Below are 24,490 nucleotides of genomic sequence, written 5' to 3'. Positions count from 1 at the left end.
TCCTGGGTGGGCAGGGGTGGAGCAGTGTGGGCAGGGAAGGAATTAGGTGGGCCAGGAGGGAGCTGGGTGGGCGGGGAGGACCTGGGTGTGCTGGGGCGGAGCTGGGTGCGGGAAGGACCTGGGGGGGCTTAGGGACACCGCTGGGTGGTCCTTGTCCCTGCCAGGAGCAGAGGCCCCGTACGACTTCTCAGGCTGAGCAGTCATCCCTTCCCTGCCCCTGTGACAAGCAAGGGGACCGTGGGCAGTGCCCCGAGCAGGGCATCGCCATACTGCTCTGCGAGGGATTGCGAGACCCCACGGCCTCTGTTGCCACGGCCCCGCTGTGCTCAGGCGGCAGGTGATGGTGGACCTGGCTGTGTCCACGGAGACCTTCTCCACGGCTTCTGGAATTAGGGTTCCGTGGCAATTTCACCGGGCGTAGAGCATTCTTGTCCTGGTGCAGCCACGGCAAGTGCGGGCAGGGGGCTGGATGTGACTCGTGGGCCTAAGTGGAGCAGGCTGGAGGTGGGGACGCGGTGTCCCCCACCTTCCCCAGGCTCCTGTAAGCTGAGGAGCCCGTGACCCCTCTCCTGCCGTCCGAGCTGCAAAGCCAGATGGCCGTCGGGCAGCCAAGGCCCTCCCTCCACGAGGCAGCAGACCAGGGAGCCTCGGCCAGGGACCCCGGGCTCTGAGTGCCCAGCCCGGCCGGGGCTTAGGTGTGCGTTGCTGGCGATTCCTTCGAGGGGGAAGAGGTGGGGCCGCTGGAGCTGGAGATCAAGGGGCTGACGAAGCTGCTGGAGGAGCGCGGCGCGCAGGTGGTGCAGGCGCAGGGGACCTGGCTGCGGCTGCAGCAGGAGATGGTGCGGGCGGCGCAGCAGCGCGAGGAGCAGCTGGGCTCGCTGGACGCGCTCCAGAAGGAGATGCACATCCTGGAGCAGAAGAAGCTGCGCGTGGAGAGTGAGTCCCGCCGGGCGGGGGGCGGGGGCGGGGGTAGGTGCACGAAGGGCCCACGTGGAGCAGGTGCAGAGCCAGAGCCGGCTGACCGGCATTGCAGTGAGGTGGGCGGGGCCGCCGGGCAGAGACCCTGCCCAGGGCACAGGCGGGCGATGTCATCCAAGCGCTTAAGAGCACCTGTGCCCTTTCCCTAGCTCCACACCCACACCACCCACGTCACTTCCTGCTGTCTCTGAGCGAAGCCGGGAGACCCTCCCCACGTCCTGCCCACACCTGCCGCCTGTTCCCCACCGGGTCCTTTCAGGGCCCCTGAAGAACTGGCCGTGGGAACTTAGTCCCGGCCGCCCCGCCCACGTCCGCGTGTCTGTCCCCGCCCAGGCAAGATCGAGCAGGAGAAGAGAGAGCAGAAGGAGGTCGAGCGCCACATGAGAGACCTGGACAACGACCTCAAGAAGCTCAACGTGCTGACCGGCAGGAGCCGCAGCAGCGCGGAGCAGCTGCAGCACAGCAACCTGGTGGCCGAGAACGAGTTCGTGCGCGAGCTGAAGGTCAGGCGCCGCCCTGCCGCGCCCCGCCACGGCCACACGTGGCACTCGTCCCCGTGCCCACCCGCCCCCACCCACCCACAGCCCGCCCCACCACGGCCACACGTGCCTACCTGCCCCCACCCACCCACAGCCCACCCCACCATGGCCATGGCCGCACGTGGCACTCGTCCCCGTGCCCGCCCGCCCCCACCCACCCACAGCCCGCCCCACCACGGCCACACGTGCCTACCTGCCCCCACCCACCCACAGCCCGCCCCACCATGGCCACGGCCGCACGTGGCACTCGTCCCCATGCCTGCCCGCCCCCACCCACCCACAGCCCACCCCACCACAGACACAGCCACACGTGGCACTCATCCCTGTGCCTGCCCGCCCCCACCCACCCACAGCCCAGCCCACCACGGCCACAGCCACACGTGGCACTCGTCCCTGTGCCTGCCCGCACCCACCCACCCACAGCCCACCCCACCACGGCCACAGCCGCACGTGGCACTCGTCCCCGTGCCCGCCCGCCCCCCCCACCCACAGCCCAGCCCACCATGGCCACAGCCACACGTGGCACTCGTCCCCATGCCTGCCTGCCCCCACCCACCCACAGCCCAGCCCACCATGGCCACAGCCACATGTGGCACTTGTCCCCGTGCCTGCCCACCCCACCAACAGGCCTCCGAGCGCGAGACCATCCAGTTGCAGGAGAAGCTGAGCCAGCTGGCCGAGGAGAAGGCGGCCGTCCTGAGAGACCTGGTGGAGGCAGAGTGGGTCCTGGGCTGGGGGTGCATGTGTGGGGGTGGGGACTACCTGGGAGTGCCCGCCCCCCGCCCCTGCCACGCCCAGGGGCTTGCCGTGGTGTCATGCCTGCACTGAGCACGTGTGCAGAAGAGGCAGTGCGGGGGCCGCCTGTGCACTTGTCTCCTCCTCTTGTGTTCCTGCCAGGAGTGGGGCTGTGCTGAGCCCCTCGGAAGCAGCGGGTACTTTGGTGTCCGTGGCCCTGGCCGTGTGCCCGTGCTCGGGCGTCCCTGTCCCTGAGACGAGGGTGCTCGGTGTGCACGGCACGCACGCTCCGTGACGGCGAGGGGGCCGCTGAGGGACTCCGTGCCCAAAGCCGTCCGGGACCCTTGCTGGTGGGGGGTGGGTCTCAGTGGCCCGTATCTGGGTGGCCCGTATCTGGGTGGCCCGTGTCTCTGTGGCCCGTGTCTTAGTGGCCTGTGTCTGGGGGCCCATGTCTGGGGGCCCATGTCTGGGTGGCCCGTGTCTGGGTGGCCCGTGTCTCTGTGTCCCGTGTCTGGGTGGCCCATGTCTGGGTGGCCCGTGTCTCTGTGTCCCGTGTCTGGGTGGCCCGTGTCTGGGTGGCCCGTGTCTCGGTGGCCTGTGTCTGGGTGGCCCGTGTCTTGGTGGCCCGTGTCTCGGTGGCCCGTGTCTCTGTGGCCCGTGTCTGGGTGGCCTGTGTCTCGGTGGCCCGTGTCTCGGTGGCCCGTGTCTGGGTGACCCATGTCTCGGTGGCCCGTGTCTGGGTGGCCCGTGTCTGGGTGGCCCGTGTCTTGGTGGCCTGTGCCTGGGTGGCCTGTGTCTGGGTGGCCCGTGTCTCGGTGGCCCGTGTCTCGGTGGCATTCTAATAGCCTTTAGGCTGTGGGTCTGTTCCAGCTCATTCTTTCTCAACTCAACCCCCGGGGATGACACTCAGCATGCCGGCTCCCACAGTTCCACTCACACCTACCCCCAGCCCCTCCCCGCCGGGCCGCAGGCCAGAGGCTCGTCTGGGTCGAGGGCTGAGAGATTTTCCCGATGGGAGTCGGGGTCAACGCGCTCGGCTCTGTGAGCCACGGCCTGGCCGACCTGCAGAGGTCTTTTTTTATCTTTATTTATTGATTATTGATTTGAAAGGTAGAGTTAGAGGAGAGGGAGAGAGAGCGCTTCCCTCCACTGGCTCACGCCCCAGATGGCTGCAGCAGCGGGGCCGGGCCAGGCTGAAGCCAGGAGCCGGGAGCGTCCTCTGGGTCTCCCACACGGGTCAGACGCCCCAGCAGCCAGGGCTCACACGGGTGCGCACGTGGGGTGGGGACGTTGCTGGCGGTGGCCTCTCCTGCCCTGACGCTGCCTCTCCTGGCCCGGAAGACACCAGATCATGCTCTGGGAGAAGAAAATCCAGCTGGCCAGGGAGATGCGCGCCTCGGTGGACTCGGAGACCGGCCAGATGGAGATCTGCGCCATGAAGGCCGAGATCCACCGCATGAAGGTGAGGGCGCGGCCCAGGGCACGGCCCAGGGCTCGGGTCAGGGCCTGTGCAGCCGCGTCCTTGCCGCACAGCGAGGACGGCAGGACCGGGACAGGGCAGCTCCAACTGCTCCCCCAGTCGGAGGGCCGCTGGCCCCGCCCTGCCCCTTCATCCCGCCCCTCTGGCCCGCCCTGCCGCTAAACCCCGCCCCACCGCCAAACGACTGCTGGCCCCACCCTCCGATGGCTCCACCCTGCCACTGCCTGACCGCGCTGACCGCAACCCCTGACCTGGGTGTCCCTTCAGAGGGCGAGGGAAGCCCCGCACCCGAAAGGCCTGGCACATGCAGCCCTGCCCTCTCTGTGGCCACACGTGGCTGGCAGCCAAACCACGGTGCCATCCAACGGAAGGTGCAGCACCTGGGGATCAGCGTGGCAGCCGAGCGAGGCCGGGCAGGGGTCCTCCGGCCGGGCGGGGGTCCTCCGGCCGGGGGGGGGGTCCTCCGGCCGGGCGGGGGTCCTCCGGCCGGCGGGGGGGTCCTCCGGCCGGGCGGGGGTCCTCCGGCCGGGCGGGGGTCCTCCGGCTGGGGGGGGGTCCTCCGGCCGGGCGGGGGTCCTCCGGCTGGGTGGGGGTCCTCCGGCCGGGTGGGGGTCCTCCAGACCCAGCGGCTCCTAAGCAGAGCAGGGGCGCGTGCTGCCCGCAGCCTGGGAGGGGCAGAGGACGCTCGTGGCCTCCAGCCACGCCCCCTTCCCTGCCCTCTTGCTGTCTCCTGGGAGGTCAGAGAGAGCAGCGCCCAGCTGCAGCCGCCATCTCCCCGGGAACCCCGGCGCACATGCATGCACATGCACACACACACGTGTGCACACACACATGCACCCCGAGGTGACACCTGGGCCCAAGCTGACACCTGCACGGGGCGCCACACAGCGCCACCACAGCCACATGTCCTGCTTGCTCCTTGTCCACTCCTGAGAGCGACTCGGGTCAGTGAGTAAACTCTGGACCCTGGACCCTCTCAGAGCTGGCCGCTGGCTTTCCCCAGGACTCCACAGCAGTGACCGACACGCAAGATGTGCCACCCTGGCACAGTCAGCACTGCTCGGTTCCCGTGTGCCCCGGGGGGGGCCTCCGCCTGGCTGTCCCCAGCGTCACCCCGAGGCTGCAGCATAGTCGTCCTGGCTCTGTCCACACAGATACCACACACATGCACCATACACATGCACACAAACCACATGGGACACACATACACACCACACACGTGTACACACCACACACGTACCCATATACCATGCACACAAACCACATGGGACACACATACACGCCACACACGTGTACACACCACACACGTACCCATATACCATGCACACAAACCACACAGCACACACCACACACACATGCACACACCACACACAGGTACACATACATCATGCTCACAAACCACATGAAACACACACATACATACCACATATGCATACAAAACATACAACACATGTGCACACACACTTGCATACACCACACATGTACCCATACACATGCACACAACCCACAACACACCACACACATGCACACACCACACACATGCACACATACCGCACAGGTGCTCACACACATGCACACACACACAGGCCACACCCACACCAGCCAGATCCCCACTCTGAGCTCGCGTCTGCTCCAGGGCTGCCTCGGCCCCCACAGCCCCTGTGCTCTGCGCCCCGGGTCCTAGCCAGTGCGGTGGGCGTGCAGGCAGGAGGGAGGGAAGGCCCCGCCCCGCCCAGCCCTGTGTCCTGCCCCCAGGTCAGGCACGGGCAGCTGCTGAAGCAACAGGAGAAGATGATCCACGCCATGGAGCTTGCCGTGGCCCGCAGGGAGACCATCGACACGCAGGCGGAGGGGCAGGGCAGGAAGGGCGCGAAGGTGCTCACCCGCACCGACTTCCACCACCGGCAGGCCGAGCTGCGCCGGAAGATCAGGGACACGCACAAGGTAGGCGCGGCTCGTGTGCCCCCGGCCTGTGCGGGCCGGTGGAGTGGAGCCGCGGAGGGGACGGTCAGCCAGGAGTGGCCCGAGGGTGGCCTTCCCACGCCTTCCTCTGCTCCTGTCCCGACGCTGCCCCGGGTGCTTACCCCAGCCAGGCCCCCAGCCACCCAGGAGCCACGCCCGCCCTGGCCGGCCGCTCCTCCCAGGGTCTTCCCCTCGGCCAGCCCCTGGACGCCATCTGCCACAGGCCCAGGCACGGCCCCGACTCCTGGCTCTTGGCCCCATGGGGCCTGCGGGGCAGGCATGCGCCCCTCTGCGCATTGGCCGAGGGCCGGGCGTGGGCCCCAGCACCGTCCTGTGCCCCAGGCCTCCGAGGAGTGCGCCGGCACCATCCTGGAACTGGAAGCAGCTCAGAGGCTGGTGAGCGGCTCCCTCCTGGAGAAGCAGGAGAAGCTGTCTGGGATGCAGGCGGACCTGGACACCCTGGAGGCCGACCTGGAGGAGCTCACGGCCCTGAAGAAACAGGTGAGCCGGCCAGGGTCGCTCTGGGGGCGGGACGAGCCCCTCGCAGCCACGCCCCGTGCCCCCTCCCCCCGGCCGGCCACATCGGCCTCTCCAGATCTGGTGAAGCCCAGGCCGCTCCCACTCCCATGGCTCGCCGTGGGCTGGGCACTGCTCCGGGGGCTCCAGGATGGAGTGGAGGAGACAAGCCACCTCCCAGACGGGGCAGGGCTGGGGGATTTGAGATCACATGGACGGAGGCCTTGGGGAAAATGCAGGCGCTCGGGACGTCAGGGTGGGCTGGGAGGGGTCTGGGACGGCCACGCTGAGGGGACAGTGATGAGTCTGGACCTGGAGGTGGCCAGGAGGGAGCCAGCTCAGGCAGGGGCCGGGGGCCAGGGACGAGGGGGTGCGGGAGCAGGGGAAGGGGGACACGGGATTCCAGCTCCTCCTGCTGAGGCGGGGGGTGGGGGCAAGGTGGGGGTGCCGGGCGGGACGGGATGTGGGGTGAGTGGAAGGTGGGGACAGCTGAGGCCGAGACGCGCCCGGCCCTGGGCCTGGGGGACGGGGGGCCCAAGCGTCTCCTTGGAATTGGGGGTGCCACGCCCTCTGCCGTCCCCCTGGGTTCCCTGAGCTGGGTGTGAGGGGGGCGGCGGGCAGTGGCCTGGGCTGACGCGGGCCTCTCGCTCTGCCCAGAACCTGGGTGACATCGTGACCCTGCAGACGCGTCTGAAGCACCTGCAGGCGGTGAGGGATGGCAGGTACGCCTTCCTGTTCCGCTCCAAGCCGGCCCTGCAGGCGGAGCACAAGCGCCTGGACGACCGGCTGGCCCTGCTGGCCACCGTCCTGGCCCACGTGCAGTCCGAGTTCCCACAGTTCCAGGAGGCCCTGCACAGGGTCAGCGAGAAGGTGGCCGGCCAGCTCCAGTCCGTGGGGCGCTCCTAGGAGTGGCCCGGCCCCTCCAGCGGGAACCAGGGCCATGGATAACCCTGGACACCACGCGTGTCCTCCAACAGCAGCGGGGAGGCGCCCACCCCAGGAGACCCCAGCGTGCCCCCTGTGCCCGGGCCCCCTCCTCCCAGGGCGCAGAGCCCGGGCTGACCGGGGACCCCGGGGTGAAGGCCACGACCGCCTCCCGGGTGGGCCGAGCAGGGAGCCGAGGAGGAGGGGGACACCCGGGAGACCCCGCCCAGCGGCTTCTCCACACACGGGAACGGCCCCGAAACAGCCTCGCTTCCGGCTCCCCGCACAGGAATAAAAACACGTGTCTCCCTCTCTGCGGGGGTGGAGCGTCTTTACTGTAACGGGCAGAAACCGCAGGGGGAGCCCGGCTGTGTGTGTGGCGGAGCTTAATCGCCTGCTGCCCGCTGCCCCGTACCCAGAACCCGGTGCCCACTGCCCGGAACCCGGTGCCCACTGCCCAGAACCCGGTGCCCACTGCCCGGAGCCCGGTGCCCACTGCCCGGAGCCCAGTGTCCACTGTCCAGTCCCAGCAGCCCGGTCCCCACTGCCCGGAACCCGGTGCCCACTGCCCGGAGCCCGGTGCCCACTGCCCGGAGCCCGCTGCCCACAACCCGGTGCCCAGTGCCCAGAACCCGGTGCCCGCTGCCCGCTGCCCTCGGCCCCTGACCACTGCCCGGAAGCCAACGCCCGGTCCCCTCTGCCCGGTGCCCCCCGGACGCCGCTCCCTGGCCCTCGGACAGCAGCGCGGTCCCGCGGCCGCTCGTGTTTTACGACACTTCACGCCGCCGCCGCCGCCGCCGCCGCCGGCCGCACGGATAGGCGTCCTGTAGGAGGCCGCGCAGCCAGGCGGCGGGGCTCGGAAGCGCCGGGTCCCCGCCGGCGTCGCCGCTCCCTCCGCCTCTCGGACGCCGCCCCCGGCCCGGCGCCCCCCGCCCAGCTCGGTCGGATCCTGAGCCGCGGAGCCGCCACCGCGGAGCGCCGCCCGCCGCCGCCGCCGCCAGGGGGCGCAGAGCCCGCACCCGCTCCCAGCGCGCCTGCGCGGGCCGCCGTGCCACGTGACCGGCGCCGCCCGCCGTGGGAGCGCTGCTGCGCGTGCGCGGCGGTGAGGGGGCTCGCGCTGGCGAGGGTCGCCGGGGAGGTCGGCGACATCCTGGTCGTTAGAGTTAAGCGACCTGGAGCCGGAGCCGGGCGGGCGTGGCGGAGGGCGCCCGCGGGTGGCGGTGCGGGCGGTGACCCCTGCGACCTCTGCGGCCCCACCGCCCGGCGCCCCGGGTCGTGCAGGGGGCACGGAGGCCGCGGCCCAGAAGCGGTGGGTCCTCCTGTCCGGCCCGGACTAGGCTGCCATGCGGGCTAAAACGATCAGGGTTGCGAGCGGGGAGGCCCCGCCTTCGCCACGCCCCTGTGTGACGTCATCCCCTACCTGGCCGCACCTGGGCGCCCACCAGCCAATCAGGTTAATTAGCCACGCCCCCTTGGAAGTGGGTTTGAAGCCGCACAGGGTGTGGCCCGCCCTGCTCTTCAGCCTGGTCTTGCCAGGAGGGGCCTGCTGAGGCCTGCGGCTCCAGCGCCCTGGCCTCGGGCCACTCACCCTGGCCTCGGACCACCCACCCTAGGCGCCGGCCTGGACGGCCCCCCGCGCTGCCTGGACGCCGCTCGGCGCGGCCGGTGCCCGGTAGGAACCCAGACTCACCTCTCTCTCTGCCTCTGCCTGGCTGCCGGTGAGGAGCGGTGGGTGAGCTCCAGGCGCTGGCTGTGCATGGCTTTGGCCTGCTCTCTGGGTGGTGTGGACGCTCTCTGGGTGGTGTGGACGCTCCCCCTGTTCCCAGACTTCCCCTCTCTCCAACCTGAACTAAACCCTCACTTCCCCGCTACCTCTCGCACTAAATAAAAGCTTAAAACGTGCCGTGCTGCCTGGTTCATCTGTGCGGGTGTTAGAATTCTCTAAATAGTGGGCAGGAGCCCTCGCGGGCTGGTTAATAGCGGGGATTCAGTGATGAGCCCACGGCGAAATCCTGTGGCACCCGGACTGCACTTCTGGGGAACTTTAAAGGGCCACATTTTTGTGCAGATTTTCAGGGGTCGTGCCCCCGACCCTCTGCCCAGCCCCGACCCCGACCCTCTGCCCGGCCTCCGGCCCATGCTCCTCTGCCTGACCCCTCTGCCGGCCCCGGCCCCTGCCCGACCCTCTGTCGGGCCCTGACTCTACCCGGCCCCGGTCCCCGACCCTCTGCCTGACCCCTTTGCCTGACCCCGGCCCCCCACCCTCTGCCCGGCCTCCAGCCCATGCTCCTCTGCCCGACTCCTCTGCCTGACCCCTCTGCTGGCCCCGGCCCCTGACCCCTCTGCCCAGCCCCAGGCCCTGACCCCTCTGCCCGATCCCGGCCCCCGACCCTCTGCCTGACCCCTCTGCCTGACCCTGGCCCCCGACCCTCTGCCCAGCCTCCAGCCCATGCTCCTCTGCCTGACCCCTCTGCCAGCCCCGGACCCTGCCCGACCCTCGGTAAGGCCCTGACTCTGCCCGGCCCATGCTCCTCTGCCAGCCCCTGCCCCCTCTGCCTGACCCTCTGCCCGGCCCTGACCCTCTGCCTGACCCTCTGCCCGGCCCTGACCCTCTGCCCGACCCTCTGTCGGGCCCTGCCCCCTCTGCCGGCCCCGGCCCCGGCTCTGAGCTGCTGGGTTTCGGACGATGGCCGGCGTCTGCCGTCTCTGGAGTGGCCACGGGGCCGAGGCCCCTGCACTGCGGCGGGAAGTGGAGCCCACGGGCCCCAGCGCCCGGCTCTGAACCGGGTGTCTGCTGGTCACCTGCCCCGCTCCGTGGACACAGCCCGCGGTGTGCGGCCGAGTGACTGTGGCCATGGTCAGCATGCACATGTGTGCACATACGTACATACACGTATACACAGCCCCATGGTGTGTAGCCATGTCACTGTAGCCCTGGTCACACACATGTAACACATGTACACATGCATATACACAGCCCCCTGTGTGCCTGAGTCACTGTGGCCCTGGTCTCACACACATGTACACACACGTGTACACAGCCCCCATGTGTACCTGAGTCACGGCTGCCCTGGTCTCACACGTATACATGCAAACGTGTGCACAGCCCTGTGTGTGCCCGAGTCACTGTGGCCATGGTCACACACACACACATGTACACATACACATGTACACAGCCCCTGTGTGTGCCTGAGTCACTGTGGCCATGGTCACACACACGTGTACACATACACGTGTACACAGCCCTGTGTGTGCCTGAGTCACTGCTGCCCTGGTCTCACACACATGTACACAAATGTACACACACATGTACACAGCCCCGTGTGTGCCTGAGTCACTGTGGCCCTGGTCTCACACATGTACACACACACATGTACACAGCCCCGTGTGTGCCGGAGTCACTGTGGCCCTGGTCTCACACATGTACACACACCACACATGTACACAGCCCCGTGTGTGCCGGAGTCACTGTGGCCCTGGTCTCTCAGACACACACGTGTGTTCACAGCCCCTGTACACTGTGCCAGGGTCACTCACACGCACACACATGTACACACACGTGCACACATGTACACGGCCCCGAGTGTGCCTGCGTCACCGCGGGCAGCGTGGCCTGGGAGCAGGAGAGTGCAGAGCGCGGCAGGAGCAGCGTCTGTGTTTCTGCTCCGTGAAGATCCGTTCCCTTGTCTGAAGTTACCGAGGGAGAGGGGGCCTCACCGCTGGCCCCTCCCAGGTGGCCACACCGGCCGGGTCGGAGCCAGGAGCCAGGAGCCTCCTCCAGGTCTCCCACGCGGGCGCAGGGGCCCAGGGACGTGGGCCACCGTCCACTGCCTTCCCGGGCCACAGCAGGGAGCTGGATGGGAAGTGGAGCAGCCGGGACGGGAACCGGCGCCCCGTGGGATGCTGGCGTCACAGCCGGCGGCCCAGAGTCTTCGCTTTCCGGCCAAGCTGGCTGAGCTGGGGGGCGGCCACCGGGCTGCGGGCTCTGTGCTCTCGGTCCCTGGTTTGGGCACTCAGCTCCCAGAAGACTTGAACCCTGGAGAGGGGCGGAGCTGGCCACCAGGAAGTGACCAGGGAGGGTCCGAGAGCCTTGCACAGCATGATTGACACCGCGGGGGCGGAAGCACAGGTGGCGTGGGGTGGGGTGGGGTGGGGGCTTGTGATTGGCGTCTGGGCTGGGGGCTGAGCCTGGAGCCTGCACTGACTCCAGGTGTTGGGGTCAGAACAGGCATAGGACGCCCGGAAGGCTCCTGGGTGGTGTGCAGGAGGCTCTGCCCCGAGAGCTCCCCCTGACCCGTGGCCCTGATGCCTGCACAAGCCCACAGCCATCAGGGTGTAGCCGGCCACACTCCCTCACCTCTGCCTGGCCTGCAACCTGTCCCGGCGACCTGTCCCCAGCGCGCAAATGGGTGGCCCACCGGTGGGCTTCCTAGATGATCCATCTGTGAGACTCCTCGGTGTGGGGTGTCCCACAGCTCCCCATCAGGGCTGCTTCTCTCTCTCCGTCCCCTGGGCCTCCCTTCCCCCTAGGGCTGGTCTGCTGCCCGCCCTGCCCGTGCCAGCCGCGATTACTGTCCAGAAGCCGCCGTGAGCATGCTAGCTCTCCGCTGATTGTGGATCCTTCTCTCCGCAGGACCCCTGGAACCGCCTGCGCTGCCCGGCCATGGACGGGAGGTGGCCACCCTGCTCCCGCCCCCTGCTGGGGGTCTGTGTGCTCATCGCCTTGGCTACGGCGGCCTTCCTGGGCCACAGTCTGCTCCGTGACTTCCCGTTGGTCCCCCAGGAGCTGGGTGGCATCTTCCAAGGCCCAGGGGACACCAGCCGGCCGCTACCCTGGCCTGCGCAGGAGCGCCCTGGCCGTCCTGGGGCCACACCCACACAGTGCGATGTCCCCCCCAACAGCCGCTTCGACTGTGCCCCGGACAGGGCCATCACACAGGAGCAGTGCGAGGCCCGCGGCTGCTGCTATGCGCCCACGCGGCGGCGGCCACAGGGTCCACGTATCGGGCAGCCCTGGTGCTACTTCCCACCCAGCTACCCCAGTTACAGGATGCAGGACCTGAGCCCCTCCGAGACGGGCTACACGGCCACCCTGACGCGCGTCGCCCCCACCTTCTTCCCCAAGGACATCCTGACCCTGCGGCTGGACGTGCTGATGGAGACCGACAGCCGCCTGCACTTCACGGTGGGCAGAGACCCAGGCCCGTGTAGCACCAGCCGGGCCTGGGCGGCGGGGAGAGGTCGGGAGGACGGGGACACACGCACCCCAGCCAGCCGCTCGTTGCTACACCGTGCTGTTACCTCTCAGGGAGTGCCCTTGGAGCAGGGCCAGGGCTCTGGGAGGCAGGCCCCAGGGCGCCAGGCCTCCCCCAGGAGTGACCCTCAGGTCCTGGAGGAGCCCAGGGGGAGTGTTCTGGGCGGGGGCGGTGGGTTGCCAGCCAGTAACTGCCAAGGCGCCCAGTGTGGTTTGTGGCATGAAGCCAGTCTCTTGGAGACCTGTCCACTCTGGGTGAGCGTGGGGGGAGGGGCTCACGGCCTGTCCACTCTGGGTGAGCGTGGGGGGAGGGGCTCACGGCCTGTCCACTCTGGGTGAGCGTGGTGGGAGGGGCTCACGGCCTGTCCACTCTGGGTGAGCGTGGTGGGAGGGGCTCACGGCCTGTCCACTCTGGGTGAGCGTGGGGGGAGGGGCTCACGGCCTGTCCACTCTGGGTGAGCGTGGGGGGAGGGGCTCACGGCCTGTCCACTCTGGGTGAGCGTGGTGGGAGGGGCTCACGGCCTGTCCACTCTGGGTGAGCGTGGTGGGAGGGGCTCACGGCCTGTCCACTCTGGGTGAGCGTGGGGGGAGGGGCTCACGGCCTGTCCACTCTGGGTGAGCGTGGGGGGAGGGGCTCACGGCCTGTCCACTCTGGGTGAGCGTGGTGGGAGGGGCTCACGGCCTGTCCACTCTGGGTGAGCGTGGTGGGAGGGGCTCACGGCCTGTGCACTCTGGGTGAGTGATGTGGGAGGGGCTCACGGCCTGTCCACTCTGGGTGAGCGAGGTGGGAGGGGCTCACGGCCTGTCGGCCACGGATGGGTTCAAGACGCAAGGCCGGGCCCCGTGTGCTGGTGGCCCTGTGTGGACGTGCTTTGTAACAGCAGCCCCTCGCCGAGTTGCTGGTTGTGTCTGCTGCCCTGGCTGGCGGGGAAGGCTGTCCGGTGAGCAGAGGAAGTGGGTGACTCTGAGCTCCAGGATGCCCAGGCGACCGCAGGGACACAGCCGTGCTCACGCCGGCGCTGTTGGGGACAGCTCGGTATCAGATCTCAGCACAGCCGGGGGCCGGGCTCAGGGACGTTGAAGAGAGTGCTGAGCCCACACAGGACGCTCTGGGCCCCGCCTGGCCCCGCGCCCACACGGGGGCTCCTGTGCCACTGTCTGTCTTCCAGATCAAAGACCCCGCGGACAGGCGCTACGAGGTGCCGCTGGAGACGCCGCGCGTGCACAGCCGGGCGCCGTCCCCCCTCTACAGCGTGGCCTTCTCGGAGGAGCCCTTCGGGGTGATCGTGCGCCGGAAGCTGGACGGCCGGGTGCTGTGAGTGCCCGGTCCCCAAGTCCCCTCCTGGGCGGGCAGGCACAGGGCCAGCCCTCGGCACCAGAGCCTCCAGGAAGGTCCCGGGTCTGCTCTGCCCCTCCTGCCGTGGCGCTCCTCTGACCCGCGTGGGTGTCCGAGGTCCCTAGGGAGGCCTCCTGTGACCAGGAGGTGGGGGGAGGCCGGGGTGCCCAGCCCCACAGTGCCCAGGGTGGCCCACTGTCAAGCGTCACCTGTGGCCCTGTGCCCGTACCGGGCTCCCTGCCGTCCCTCATTGCTGGTGTGGCGGGGTGACTTTGCCTGTCCATCACATCACTGCTCCTTGGCCCTTGGCTGGAGTCTTGGACCAGCCACGCTCCTGACACCATGGCCCCTGAGCCGGCATGGACCCGGGCAGCCTGGGCAAGGCGTTATCCAGGGAGGGAGCCGCCAGAATCCTGCCGAAGCAGCCCGGGCGGGGACACTGTCCCCTCCTCCCCAGAGCGCAGGTCAGGCTGGGCCACACGGTGCTGCTGAGACCCCCACTACCACGGGCGCTGACGTGGGGGCTACAGGCGCATTTTCCGCTGGGCGCCCCCTGGGCCGTCCCCTGCTTGTCCCCTAGCGGTTAACCCCGACAGGACCCTGTCACGCACTTCTCTCCTCGGCCTGTTTGTTCGTTTGTTCTTTGTGCCAATTGTGGGGTCTTGGGATGGCGCTGTCCAGGCAGGTGGGAAACCAGGCCATACCAGACCCTGGGAAACCGGAGGAGCCGCTGTGCTGGGGTGGGGTGCCCGCGGCGGAGAGGCAGCACGGCCTCGCTGGGAAGCTGACCTCTGAGCAGAGGCTGGAGGGACGTGTGGGAAGGCGTGGATCCCGGTGGTGGCCGGCAGCGGCCTCGTGGGTCGCAGGACCCTGTCCCCTGGGCGGGGGTTGGCTCTCTGACAGTGCTGCCTGTCACACTGACATGGAGAGACCCGGGGACCCTGGCTGGGCGCGATGAGGCCGGGTCTGGGAGGACTGCGGCCCTCCTAGGAGGCGCCCAGGCCACAGGTTCTGGACCAGAAGGGTCTGGGGCAGCCCCTGCCCGCACTCCTGCTCTGACCCCGATGCCGGCTGGTCCCTGGAGGGCAGCCTCGGGGGCCCATCTGGGTGACATGCCCGCCCTGTACCCGCCGTTGGCCGCGGCTCTGGGAGCAGGGTTCTGGATGTGAGGCAGCTGGGCCTTGCGTGGCTGCCTGTCCCGGGGCCAGCCAGCTGGCCAGGCCATTGCCCGTCCTCTGTGGGAGGGTCCATGTGGGGCCCGTGGCCCTGCCCCGGCCTCCTCCCCCGCTCAGCGGCCCGGGCCTCCCTGCAGGCTGAACACGAGCGTGGCGCCGCTGTTCTTCGCCGACCAGTTTCTGCAGCTGTCCACGGCGCTGCCCTCGCGGCTGCTCTCCGGGCTGGGCGAGCACCTCAGCCCGCTCACGCTCACCGCCGACTGGGCCAGGGTCACCCTCTGGAACCGGGACGTGCCCCCCACGGTAACGGGGCTGGGACACCCAGTCTGGGCTCCGGGCGGCTCCGGTGCGCCCCATGAGTCCCGGGGTGGTGGGCGGGGCGAGGAGCCCGGACTGTGGTAGCTGAGGTCCCCCCATGTCCCAGCCCAACGTCAACCTGTACGGGTCGCACCCTTTCTACCTGGCGCTGGAGGAAGGCGGCACGGCCCACGGGGTGTTCCTGCTCAACAGCAACGCCATGGGTGAGCCGCCCCCCGGGACGTGGCCGGGGCCGGACCTGGGCCAGGAGCGAGGGTCGGCATAGACCTGGGCTCGTTGACAGGGGCCTGGGGGCTTGGGTTGCGGAAGGGCGTGGGCTGGGGGACATTGGCCTGGGACGAGGGCCTGGGGGCGTGGGCCAGGGACGGACATGGGCCGGGGACGTAGGCTGGGGTTGTGGGTCCGGGGAGGAGGGTTGGCGGCGTGGGACATGGACGTGGGCCTGATAGCATGGGCTGGGGAACATGGGCCAGGGGAGACATGGGCTCAGGGACATGAGCCTGGGGGCGTGGGCCAGGGACAGATGTGGGCTCAGGGACGTGGGTCTAGGGACAAGGGCCTGGGGACATGGGCTCCGGGTCAGCCCTCACTTCCCTGTCTGGGTCAGGTGCCTGACCCCTCCAAGCTCCACACTCTGTCCGTGGTGGGGGAGGGGTGCCCCTCTGTGGCGAGTGAGGCTCTGTCAGCCACCCCTCTGACCGTCTTGGGGCGCCGAGTCCCTGAGCCCAGGGCTGCTCCCCCCAGAAGTGGTCCTGCAGCCGAGCCCCGCTCTCACCTGGCGGTCGACAGGCGGGATCCTGGACGTGTATGTGTTCCTGGGCCCCGAGCCCAAGAGCGTGGTGCAGCAGTACCTGGACGTCGTGGGTAAAGCCTGCTCCCCGCCCGTGGCCCGCCCCCAGCCCCCCTCCCTCCCCCACGCCCTCACCAGCCGCTGTTGGCCCTCAGGGTACCCGTTCATGCCGCCCTACTGGGGCCTGGGCTTCCACCTGTGCCGCTGGGGCTACTCATCCACGGCCATCATGCGCCAGGTGGTGGAGAACATGACCCGGGCCCACTTCCCCATGGTGAGTGGGGTGGGCCTGGCGGGGAGGCGGGGCTGCGCGGCCACCGGCCCGGGCCCAGCAGGGGCTTCCGTCTGTGGCCGCAGGACGTGCAGTGGAATGACCTGGACTACATGGACTCCCGGAGAGACTTCACCTTCAACAGGGACGGCTTCGCCGACTTCCCGGCCATGGTGCACCAGCTCCACCAGGGCGGCCGGCGCTACGTGATGATCGTGGTGAGCCGGCCGGGGAGGGGGCGGCCGGCCACGCTCGCTCTGCAGAGGCACCTGTCTGTCAGCCCGGGGTCTGGGTTGGGGGTTCCTGCGCTGCCTTGGCGCAGGGGCTCCCGGCCCTGCCTCTCCCCCAGCCAGCTCTGCCCACTCTGGAGGCTGCGTGGCTGGGGCAGGACCCTGGGAGGCGCAGCACAGACCCTGTGGGCCCAGGCCCCACAGCCAGAGGGTTGGTCTCCTGGGCTCTGTGCCTGGCCGGCCTACTGGGAGCAGGTGGGGAGGGAGGGCTGGAAGACCTAACGGCCCCCCAAACGGCAGAGGCCGTGGGCTGCCTGGAGGCAGGTGCTGTGCAGGCCTCGCCAGTGTCCGTCACGGCGGCTGAGGGACCGCCCGAGCAGAGCGGGCTCCCACAGCCCTGGTCTTTCTCACGCTTCTAAAATGATCACTACCGCGGAGGAGGTGGTCCCCAGAGAACACAGAACACTCGACAACTTGAAGGCGAGGCCGGCCCTGGCCAGGCACGTACCCCTCCAAAGTCCCCGTCTCTCTCCCCAGGACCCTGCCATCAGCAGCTCGGGCCCCCCCGGGAGCTACCGACCCTACGACGAGGGCCTGCGGAGAGGGGTCTTCATCACCAATGAGACGGGGCAGCCGCTGATGGGGAAGGTAGTGTGCGGTCTGCGGGCGGGTGGTGCGGGTAGGGGCCCTGGCCTCGGGGAGCCGGCGGCTTGTTCAGGACCAGGGGGGATTCCCGCCGGGCACAGCCCCAGGGGACGGTGGCTCCGGACCAGGAAGGACGCCTGGGCCCGGCACAGCAATGTAGACCCTGGCTGGGCCTTGGGCCTGCCCTGTGCCCCCACCCCAGGGGCCCCTGGTTTCCACACTGCCGCGATCCAGCCAGTGCCCAGGACGGGGAAGAAGGGGTCGCCAGCTGAGGGAGGGGCTGGGGAAGACCCCAGGGTGCAGATACGGAGCCTAGGTTAGAGGCTGAGCGATGCCTGCAGCCCTTCCCCGTGCTGTCGGGCTAGGGCCCCCTTACCCCCGGCTCGGTGTGGGGGGGGCTCCCTAGTTCTCCCCGGGCTGAGGCCCCTCGGCCCTGGGCCCCCGTGAGGAGAGACCTGCTCACTGACCCCAGGCCCGAGTTTGCCAGCCAGGAGCTGAGGCTGTCCCCTGAGGGCGGCAGGGCTGCAGAGCGGGCTCTGTGCGGGGCTGGGGTCTCCTCCTGCGACTTCTGTCCCCTAGGCATGGCCGGGACCTTCTGCCTTCCCTGATTTCACCAACCCCGAGACCCTCGACTGGTGGCAGGACATGGTGGCCGAGTTCCACGCCCAGGTGCCCTTCGACGGCATGTGGATCGTAAGTTAGGCCCCACGGCGGGCGGCGCCCTGACCCTGGGACATGGCCGCTCCCCTGCACCTGGGCCTCTCTCGCAGGACATGAACGAGCCATCCAACTTCGTCAGGGGCTCCGAGTACGGCTGTCCCAACAACACCCTGGAGAAGCCGCCGTACCTGCCAGGTGGGCACAGGCCGCGGCCGCCGGGACTCCCCTCGTCTCTGAAAGAAGATGGCGCAGCTGCTGGGAGGGGGCGCAGGGCCCCCGGGGAGGCGGCAGCCAAGTCAGATGCCGCGAGGGCCGGCCCGTGTGGAGGAGGGGGTGTCGGGCCTGGGGCAGCTGGGGAGTACTAGAAGGGGTGGGCGTGAAGTCTGGGGCTCTCCCACGGCCAGTCTCGGCCCCCGCCTCCACCTGTCTTGGAGCAGTGGAGGCAGGGATGCCCTGGGGGGGAGCTCCATGGAAACCCACCCCTCTTCCAGGAGTGGTGGGCGGGGCCCTCCAGGCAGCCACCATCTGTGCCTCCAGCCACCAGTTCCTGTCCACGCACTACAACCTGCACAACCTGTACGGCCTGACCGAAGCCATCGCCTCCCACAGGTGTGGGCCCCCACTAGCCTGTCCCATGCTCAGGGCGCCGAGGAGGGGCCAGGGCCCATGTGGGGACCAAAGAGGCCAGCTGGCTGCTGCCCAGCCGCCCCCCAGACTGGAGCCGCTCACCCCCACCCCTGCCATTGCCTGGCACTCAGGGGAAGGAGCCTCAGCACTGGCCTGGGGGGGGGGGCTGTGCCGCTGGCCAGCGGACGCCGGCGGTGGGCTCGCCGTGCCCTCCTGCGGCAGGCCCCCCACCCTGGGGTGGCGGGGGCTCCCACAGCTCCCTCTCACGTCCCCTGCTCTGCCCAGGGCTCTGGTGAAGGCTCGGGGGAAACGCCCATTCGTCATTTCCCGTTCAACCTTCTCTGGCCATGGCCGATACGCTGGCCACTGGACAGGGGATGTGTGGAGCACCTGGGAGCATCTCTCCTCCTCCGTGCCAGGTGAGGGCCTGGGAGGCGAGGAGGGAGCGTGCGGGGGTGCAGCCCTCAGGGAGGGGTTTGCCCAGAGCTGAGTTCTCTGCCCAGCACCACTCTGAGATGCTGCTGGGGGGGCGATGCTGCCCCTGCACCTGTGTGCTGCTCTACTCACGAGTGTCAGCCCCATGCCGCTCCGCACACGCGTGTCAGCTCTCGGAGCCTTCCTGTCTCCAGTTTGGCCACTGCCTGGGAAGCCCTCAGACCCCGCCTTTCCCACCTGTGCCCTCCCAGATCCGGCATCCCGCCCTCTACATAGGGCGCCCCCACCTGCCCGCCCGGGGCCTGGCACTGTCTGCCCACCAGAACCTGATGTTTGTCTTCAGAGCTTTGAGGCCACAGGCCCAGGCCAGGCCAGAGAGGGCTCAGGAGCCCGGGCATGGGTCAGGGAGGGGCGTCCTGGGACCACCATGCCAGGCTCCCCCAGAGACCCTCCCTGCTGCCCTGTCGGCACCGGCCTGACGTTCCAGGCGGGCGCCACGTCCCTGAGATCTCTGGCTGTGTCCGTGCCTCCTCGGGAACGTTTCCTATTGGATGGGTGACCCCGTGTTGTGTGACGGCACCGCGGAGACCCCGCGTCCCAGCAAGGCCGCCCTCAGAGGTCGGGGCCCAGCACCCAGGAGCTGGGAGCGGTCAAGTGCAGGGGCCAGACTGTTCAAGGCCACTGTGCCTCCAATGGCAGGGAGGGGCCGCAGCCTGAGGCCTGGCCCGTGTTCCCCCCACCAGAAGTCCTGCAGTTCAACCTGCTGGGGGTGCCCCTGGTGGGGGCGGACGTCTGTGGCTTCCTGGGCAACAGCTCGGAGGAGCTCTGTGTGCGCTGGACCCAGCTGGGCGCCTTCTACCCCTTCATGCGCAACCACAATGACATGCGCAGCCAGGTAGGTGGGGGTGCCCGGGGCGGGGGGGCACCCGGACCCTCGGCACCAGAGCCCCGGCCCCACTGTGCCCCTCCCTCCCAGCCCCAGGAGCCGTACAGGTTCAGCGAGGCCGCACAGCGGGCCATGAGGAAGGCCCTGGGCCTGCGCTACGCGCTGCTGCCGCACCTCTACACACTCTTCCACAAGGCCCACGTCCGAGGGGACACCGTGGCCCGGCCCCTCTTCCTGGAGTGAGTGCCGGGGCCCCAGGGAGGTGCCGGCCACCGGGACTGCAGCATTGGCCATGCGGGGGGACTCGGCCCTCCCTGCGCACCCCAGATCACAGTGAGGGGCTGGCCTTGGAGGTGTGGGCCAGGCCCATCCCCCCGGGGCTTCCTATGTCATGTAATAGATAGGACCCCCGGTGTGCGGAGACCCGGGCCTCCCCGCACACCCCAGACCACAGCATGGGGCTGGACACTGGAGGTGTGGACCAGACCCCTGGGACCTGCTACACCATGTAATAGATAGGGCCCCAAGTGTGGGGAGGCCCGGCCCTCCCCGCACACCCCAGACCGCTGCGAGGTGCTGGCCTTGCAGGTGTGGACCAGGCCCCTGCCCCCAGGACTTGCTACACCATGTAGTAGTTAGCGACCCCAGTGTGGGGAGACCGGCCCTCCCCACACACCCCAGACCGCATCTTGGGGCTGACTTGCAGGTGTGGACCAGGCCCCTCCCCCTGGGACCTTCTATGTCGTATAATAGATAGGGCCCCAAGTGTGGGGAGGCCCGGCCCTCCCCGCACACCCCAGACCGCAGCGAGGTGCTGGCCTTGGAGGTGTGGACCAGGCCCCCACGCCCAAATGAGGAGGCTCCTGCAGGACAGCTCCCACCTGGACCACAAGCAGGGAGCTGGACCAGACATGGAGCAGCTGGGGCTTGAACTGGAGCCCGTAGGGGATGCCAGAGCTGCAGGCTTAGCCCACTGCGCCACAGCGCCAGCCCGGTTTCCTTGCTTGCCCTCGGCTCCGAGGCCTCAGTGGCCTGCCACGGAGCCCGGGTGCCCTCCACCTTGGGTGCTTCTCCACCCAGCACCTCTCACTCTGAAATTCCTGTGCCGTAGTGCACACCCCGCTGGGTCAGTCGTGGCCTCAGACTTCCAATATTTTTTTTTTTTTTAAGATTTTGTTGCTTATTCGAAAGTCAGAGTTACAGAACAAGAGGGAGAGACAGATCCATCCACAGGTTCATTCCTGGGAGGGCTGCAATGGCCAGGGCTGGGCCAATCTGAAGCCAGGAGCCAGGAGCTTCATCGGGCCTCCCACGTGGGTGCAGGGGCTCAAGGACTTGGGCCATCTTCCACTGCTTTCCCAGGCCACAGCAGAGAGCTGGATCGGAAGTGGAGCAGTCGGGACACGAACCAGTGCCCATATGGGATGCCGGCTCTGCAGGCGGCACCTTCACCCACCAGGCCACAGCGCCGGCCCCTGCGTTAACTTTAGAAGCAGGATTCTGGCCTGCAGGCACCTCTGAGGTGTAGCACGTCATACACGTGTCTGTGGAGACGTCTAGCCCAGAGCTGTGCCCGACACAGGAGCGGGAACCGGCTCAAAGTGCCCCACAGGCGGGAGTCTGCCCGCGGTGCCGGATCGCCCAGGAAGGCACAGGGACTCGCCCACGGTGAGGCTTTCCTGTGCTCGCCAGAGGCGCTGTGGCACCGCGGGCTAGGCCACCGCTCCCGAGCCTGGCGTCCCAGTCGGGGTGCCGCTTCCAGTCCCGGCTGCCTGCCTGGTCCAGCTCCGAGCTGACCTGGGACAGCAGCAGCCGATGGCCCAAGTACCTGGGCCCCTGCCGCGGGTGTGCGAGACCCGATGGAGTTGTGGGGCAGCCCGCCACTGCAGCCGTCTGGGGAGTGACCCAGCAGAGGGAAGACTTCTGTCTCCTCTCTGCCTTTCGAGTAAGTAAATACTTCTAACATAAAACTTTTTAAAAGCACAATCAGCCAAGGCCCCTCCCCAGCTGCGTCCTGGCCTGGGGGTCACTCCCGGCTCCGTGCCCTCCTCCTGCCCAGCCCTGGCCGCCAGGCCCCACCTGCCCCTCCCGTCTGCAGGTTCCCCGAGGACCCGCGCACCTGGACGGTGGACCGGCAGCTGCTGTGGGGGGCGGCCCTGCTCATCACCCCGGTGCTTGAGGCCGGGCAGGAGAACGTGACCGGCTACTTCCCTTCGGGCACGTGGTACCCCCTGCACACGGTGAGCCGCGGGGACCCTGAAACCCGGGAGGCGGGGGGACCACGTGCTGAGTCCTGGCCGCGTGCGGGTCCTGCCCAGGTGCCCTGGGCATTCTCAGCTCAGAGCCACCACCCCCCAGATGGAGAACCCGAGGTGCGCATGGTCACCTGCCGGGGTCCCAGAGCCATCGCGGGGCCAGGCTGAGCCAGGTGTTCTGATCCCCTGCCCCAGGCCTCTTGGGTCTGTCCCCACCCAGTGGCCAGGTCCCTACAGCGGCCAAGGTGGACAGCGTGGGGCCTGGTGCTGCCCGGGCCTCCCCTGACGCGGCCTCTCCCTCCAGGTGCCCATCGAGGCCCTCGGCAGCCTCCCTCCTCTGCCCGTGGCTGCCCCCAGCCCTCCCATCCACAGTGAGGGGCAGTGGGTGACGCTGTCGGCCCCCCTGGACACCATCAACCTCCACCTGCGGGCTGGGTACATCGTCCCCCTACAGGTACCCGGGCCCTCGTGCAGGGGGGCTTGAGAGGGGCTTCCAGCCCAGGAACCACCCGACGGCGCTGCTTGGAGAGTGAGGGGCTTGGGCCCATCCGGCCTTGGCCAGAGCGGTGACCGTGGGCGTATAGCCCACTTGGCCGCAGGCTGCCCCAGCCCAGTGTCCCCTGGCCCTGGAGGCCCGGGCCAGCACTGGGACGGTGACGTGTGTCCACCCCTCTTCCAGGGCCCCGGGCTCACCACCACGGAGTCCCGCAGGCAGCCCATGGCCCTGGCCGTGGCCCTGAACGCCAGCGGGGAGGCCCGCGGGGAGCTGTTCTGGGACGACGGGGAGAGCCTGGGGGTGCTGGAGTGCGGGAACTTCACCAGCATCACCTTCCTGGCCAGGAGCGTGAGTGCCGGGGGCGGGGCGGCCACCCAGACGGGCAAGGGGAGTGGGCTGGGCCCTCTGGCCGCTCACCCTGCCTCCTGCTCTGTCTGCTGGGCCAGAACACCGTGGGGAACCAGCTGGAGCACGTGGCCTGCGAGGGGGCCAGCCTGCAGCTGAGGAAGGTGATGGTGCTGGGCGTGGCCACGGCCCCCCAGCAGGTCCTCTCCAATGGCGTCCCCGTCTCCAACTTCACCTACAGCCCCGAGGCCAAGGCAAGAGCCTGGGGTGTGTGGGGTGGGGGCGGGGCTCGAGCCAGGGGAGGTGCTGGGCTTTGTCCTTGGCTGGGTGGAGGGCGCTCAGCCCCCACCAGGAGCGCGCTGGCCTCAGCGTGGGCTGCACCTGTGTCCCCAGGCCGCGGGGAGCTCTGCTCACTTCTCTGTCCTCCCAGATCCTGGACATCCCCGTCTCGCTGTTTGTGGGGAAGCAGTTTCTCATCAGCTGGTCCTAGAGGAGGGCCCCACCCCCGACGCCAGCCACGGGCGGGCCTTGATGTGGACCCGCAGACCCCTGCCACCTGCCCCAGCCCCCGTGCTGTCACTGGGGGCCTGCCCCATGCCAAGGGTGTCACCCCTCCAGGGCAGGGCCAGCTCTGGGGCCAGGGGACTTGAGCCAGCTCCAGTCTGTGGGTTCTCCTAGGAGTGGCCCGGCCCCTCCAGCGGGAACCAGGGGCATGGATAACCCTGGACACCACGCGTGTCCTCCAACAGCAGCGGGGAGGCGCCCACCCCAGGAGACCCCAGCGTGCCCCCTGTGCCCGGGCCCCCTCCTCCCAGGGCACAGAGCCCGGGCTGACCGGGGACCCCGGGGTGAAGGCCACGACCGCCTCCCGGGTGGGCTGAGCAGGGAGCCGAGGAGGAGGGGGACACCCGGGAGACCCCGCCCAGCGGCTTCTCCACACACGGGAACGGCCCCGAAACAGCCTCGCTTCCGGCTCCCCGCACAGGAATAAAAACACGTGTCTCCCTCTCTGCGGGGGTGGAGCGTCTTTACTGTAACGGGCAGAAACCGCAGGGGGGGCCGGCTGTGTGTGTGGCGGAGCTTAATCGCCTGCTGCCCGCTGCCCCGTACCCAGAACCCGGTGCCCACTGCCCGGAACCCAGTGTCCACTGTCCAGTCCCAGCAGCCCGGTCCCCACTGCCCGGAACCCAGTGTCCACTGTCCAGTCCCAGCAGCCCGGTCCCCACTGCCCGGAACCCGGTGCCCGCTGCCCGGAACCCGGTGCCCACTACCGGTGCCCGCTGCCCGGAACCCGGTGCCCACTGCCCGGAACCCGGTGCCCGCTGCCTGGAGCCCAGAGCCCGCTTACTGCTGCCCGGAACCCGGTGCCCACTGCCCGGAGCCAGCTGCCCACTGCCTGGAACCTGGTGCCCACTGCCTGGAGCCAGCTGCCCACTGCCCGGAACCCGGTGCCCACTGCCCGGAACCCGGTGCCCACTGCCCGGAACCCGGTGCCCGCTGCCTGGAGCCCAGAGCCCGCTTACTGCTGCCCGGAACCCGGTGCCCACTGCCCGGAGCCAGCTGCCCACTGCCTGGAACCTGGTGCCCACTGCCTGGAGCCAGCTGCCCACTGCCCGGAACCCGGTGCCCACTG

At 69.1% G+C, this 24,490-nt stretch overlaps 3 protein-coding genes across 3 annotated transcripts in view; all 3 read left to right on the top strand.

Moving 5' to 3' along the window:
* The window catches only part of CCDC40 (coiled-coil domain 40 molecular ruler complex subunit), a 36,037-nt gene extending 27,566 nt beyond the window's left edge, over window positions 1-8,471 (top strand). The window contains exons 16-25 of the mRNA XM_062216113.1: window positions 723-936; window positions 1,312-1,481; window positions 2,145-2,236; window positions 3,594-3,714; window positions 5,488-5,676; window positions 6,037-6,195; window positions 6,868-7,101; window positions 7,254-7,310; window positions 7,757-8,354; window positions 8,416-8,471. Coding sequence (XP_062072097.1) covers window positions 723-936; window positions 1,312-1,481; window positions 2,145-2,236; window positions 3,594-3,714; window positions 5,488-5,676; window positions 6,037-6,195; window positions 6,868-7,101; window positions 7,254-7,310; window positions 7,757-8,354; window positions 8,416-8,471 — 1,890 coding nt within the window. The remainder of the gene's footprint in view (window positions 1-722; window positions 937-1,311; window positions 1,482-2,144; window positions 2,237-3,593; window positions 3,715-5,487; window positions 5,677-6,036; window positions 6,196-6,867; window positions 7,102-7,253; window positions 7,311-7,756; window positions 8,355-8,415) is intronic.
* Window positions 8,472-11,767: 3,296 nt separating this feature from the next.
* Window positions 11,768-23,857, top strand: LOC133777097 (lysosomal alpha-glucosidase-like). The gene is made up of 19 exons (XM_062216528.1): window positions 11,768-12,319; window positions 13,558-13,703; window positions 15,037-15,202; window positions 15,324-15,420; window positions 15,962-16,081; window positions 16,163-16,281; window positions 16,365-16,496; window positions 17,046-17,156; window positions 17,733-17,846; window positions 17,924-18,008; window positions 18,305-18,422; window positions 18,726-18,859; window positions 19,619-19,770; window positions 19,852-20,000; window positions 21,860-22,001; window positions 22,321-22,470; window positions 22,696-22,860; window positions 22,959-23,111; window positions 23,288-23,857. Exons 1-19 carry the CDS (start codon window positions 11,798-11,800, stop codon window positions 23,345-23,347), a joined length of 2,835 nt encoding a protein of 944 aa, XP_062072512.1. The 5' UTR covers window positions 11,768-11,797; the 3' UTR covers window positions 23,348-23,857.
* Window positions 23,389-24,490, top strand: part of LOC133776844 (nascent polypeptide-associated complex subunit alpha, muscle-specific form-like) — a 3,722-nt gene continuing 2,620 nt past the window's right edge. Inside the window, exons 1-3 of the mRNA XM_062216112.1 lie at window positions 23,389-23,460; window positions 23,673-23,729; window positions 24,000-24,480. Coding sequence (XP_062072096.1) covers window positions 23,389-23,460; window positions 23,673-23,729; window positions 24,000-24,480 — 610 coding nt within the window. The remainder of the gene's footprint in view (window positions 23,461-23,672; window positions 23,730-23,999; window positions 24,481-24,490) is intronic.

This window comes from Lepus europaeus, chromosome 18 (genome assembly GCF_033115175.1).
Source record: "Lepus europaeus isolate LE1 chromosome 18, mLepTim1.pri, whole genome shotgun sequence".
In the NCBI taxonomy this organism is placed as follows: domain Eukaryota; kingdom Metazoa; phylum Chordata; class Mammalia; order Lagomorpha; family Leporidae; genus Lepus; species Lepus europaeus.
The sequence above is the reverse complement of the archived record's forward strand: the minus strand, read 5'-3'. Positions and strand labels throughout refer to the sequence as shown.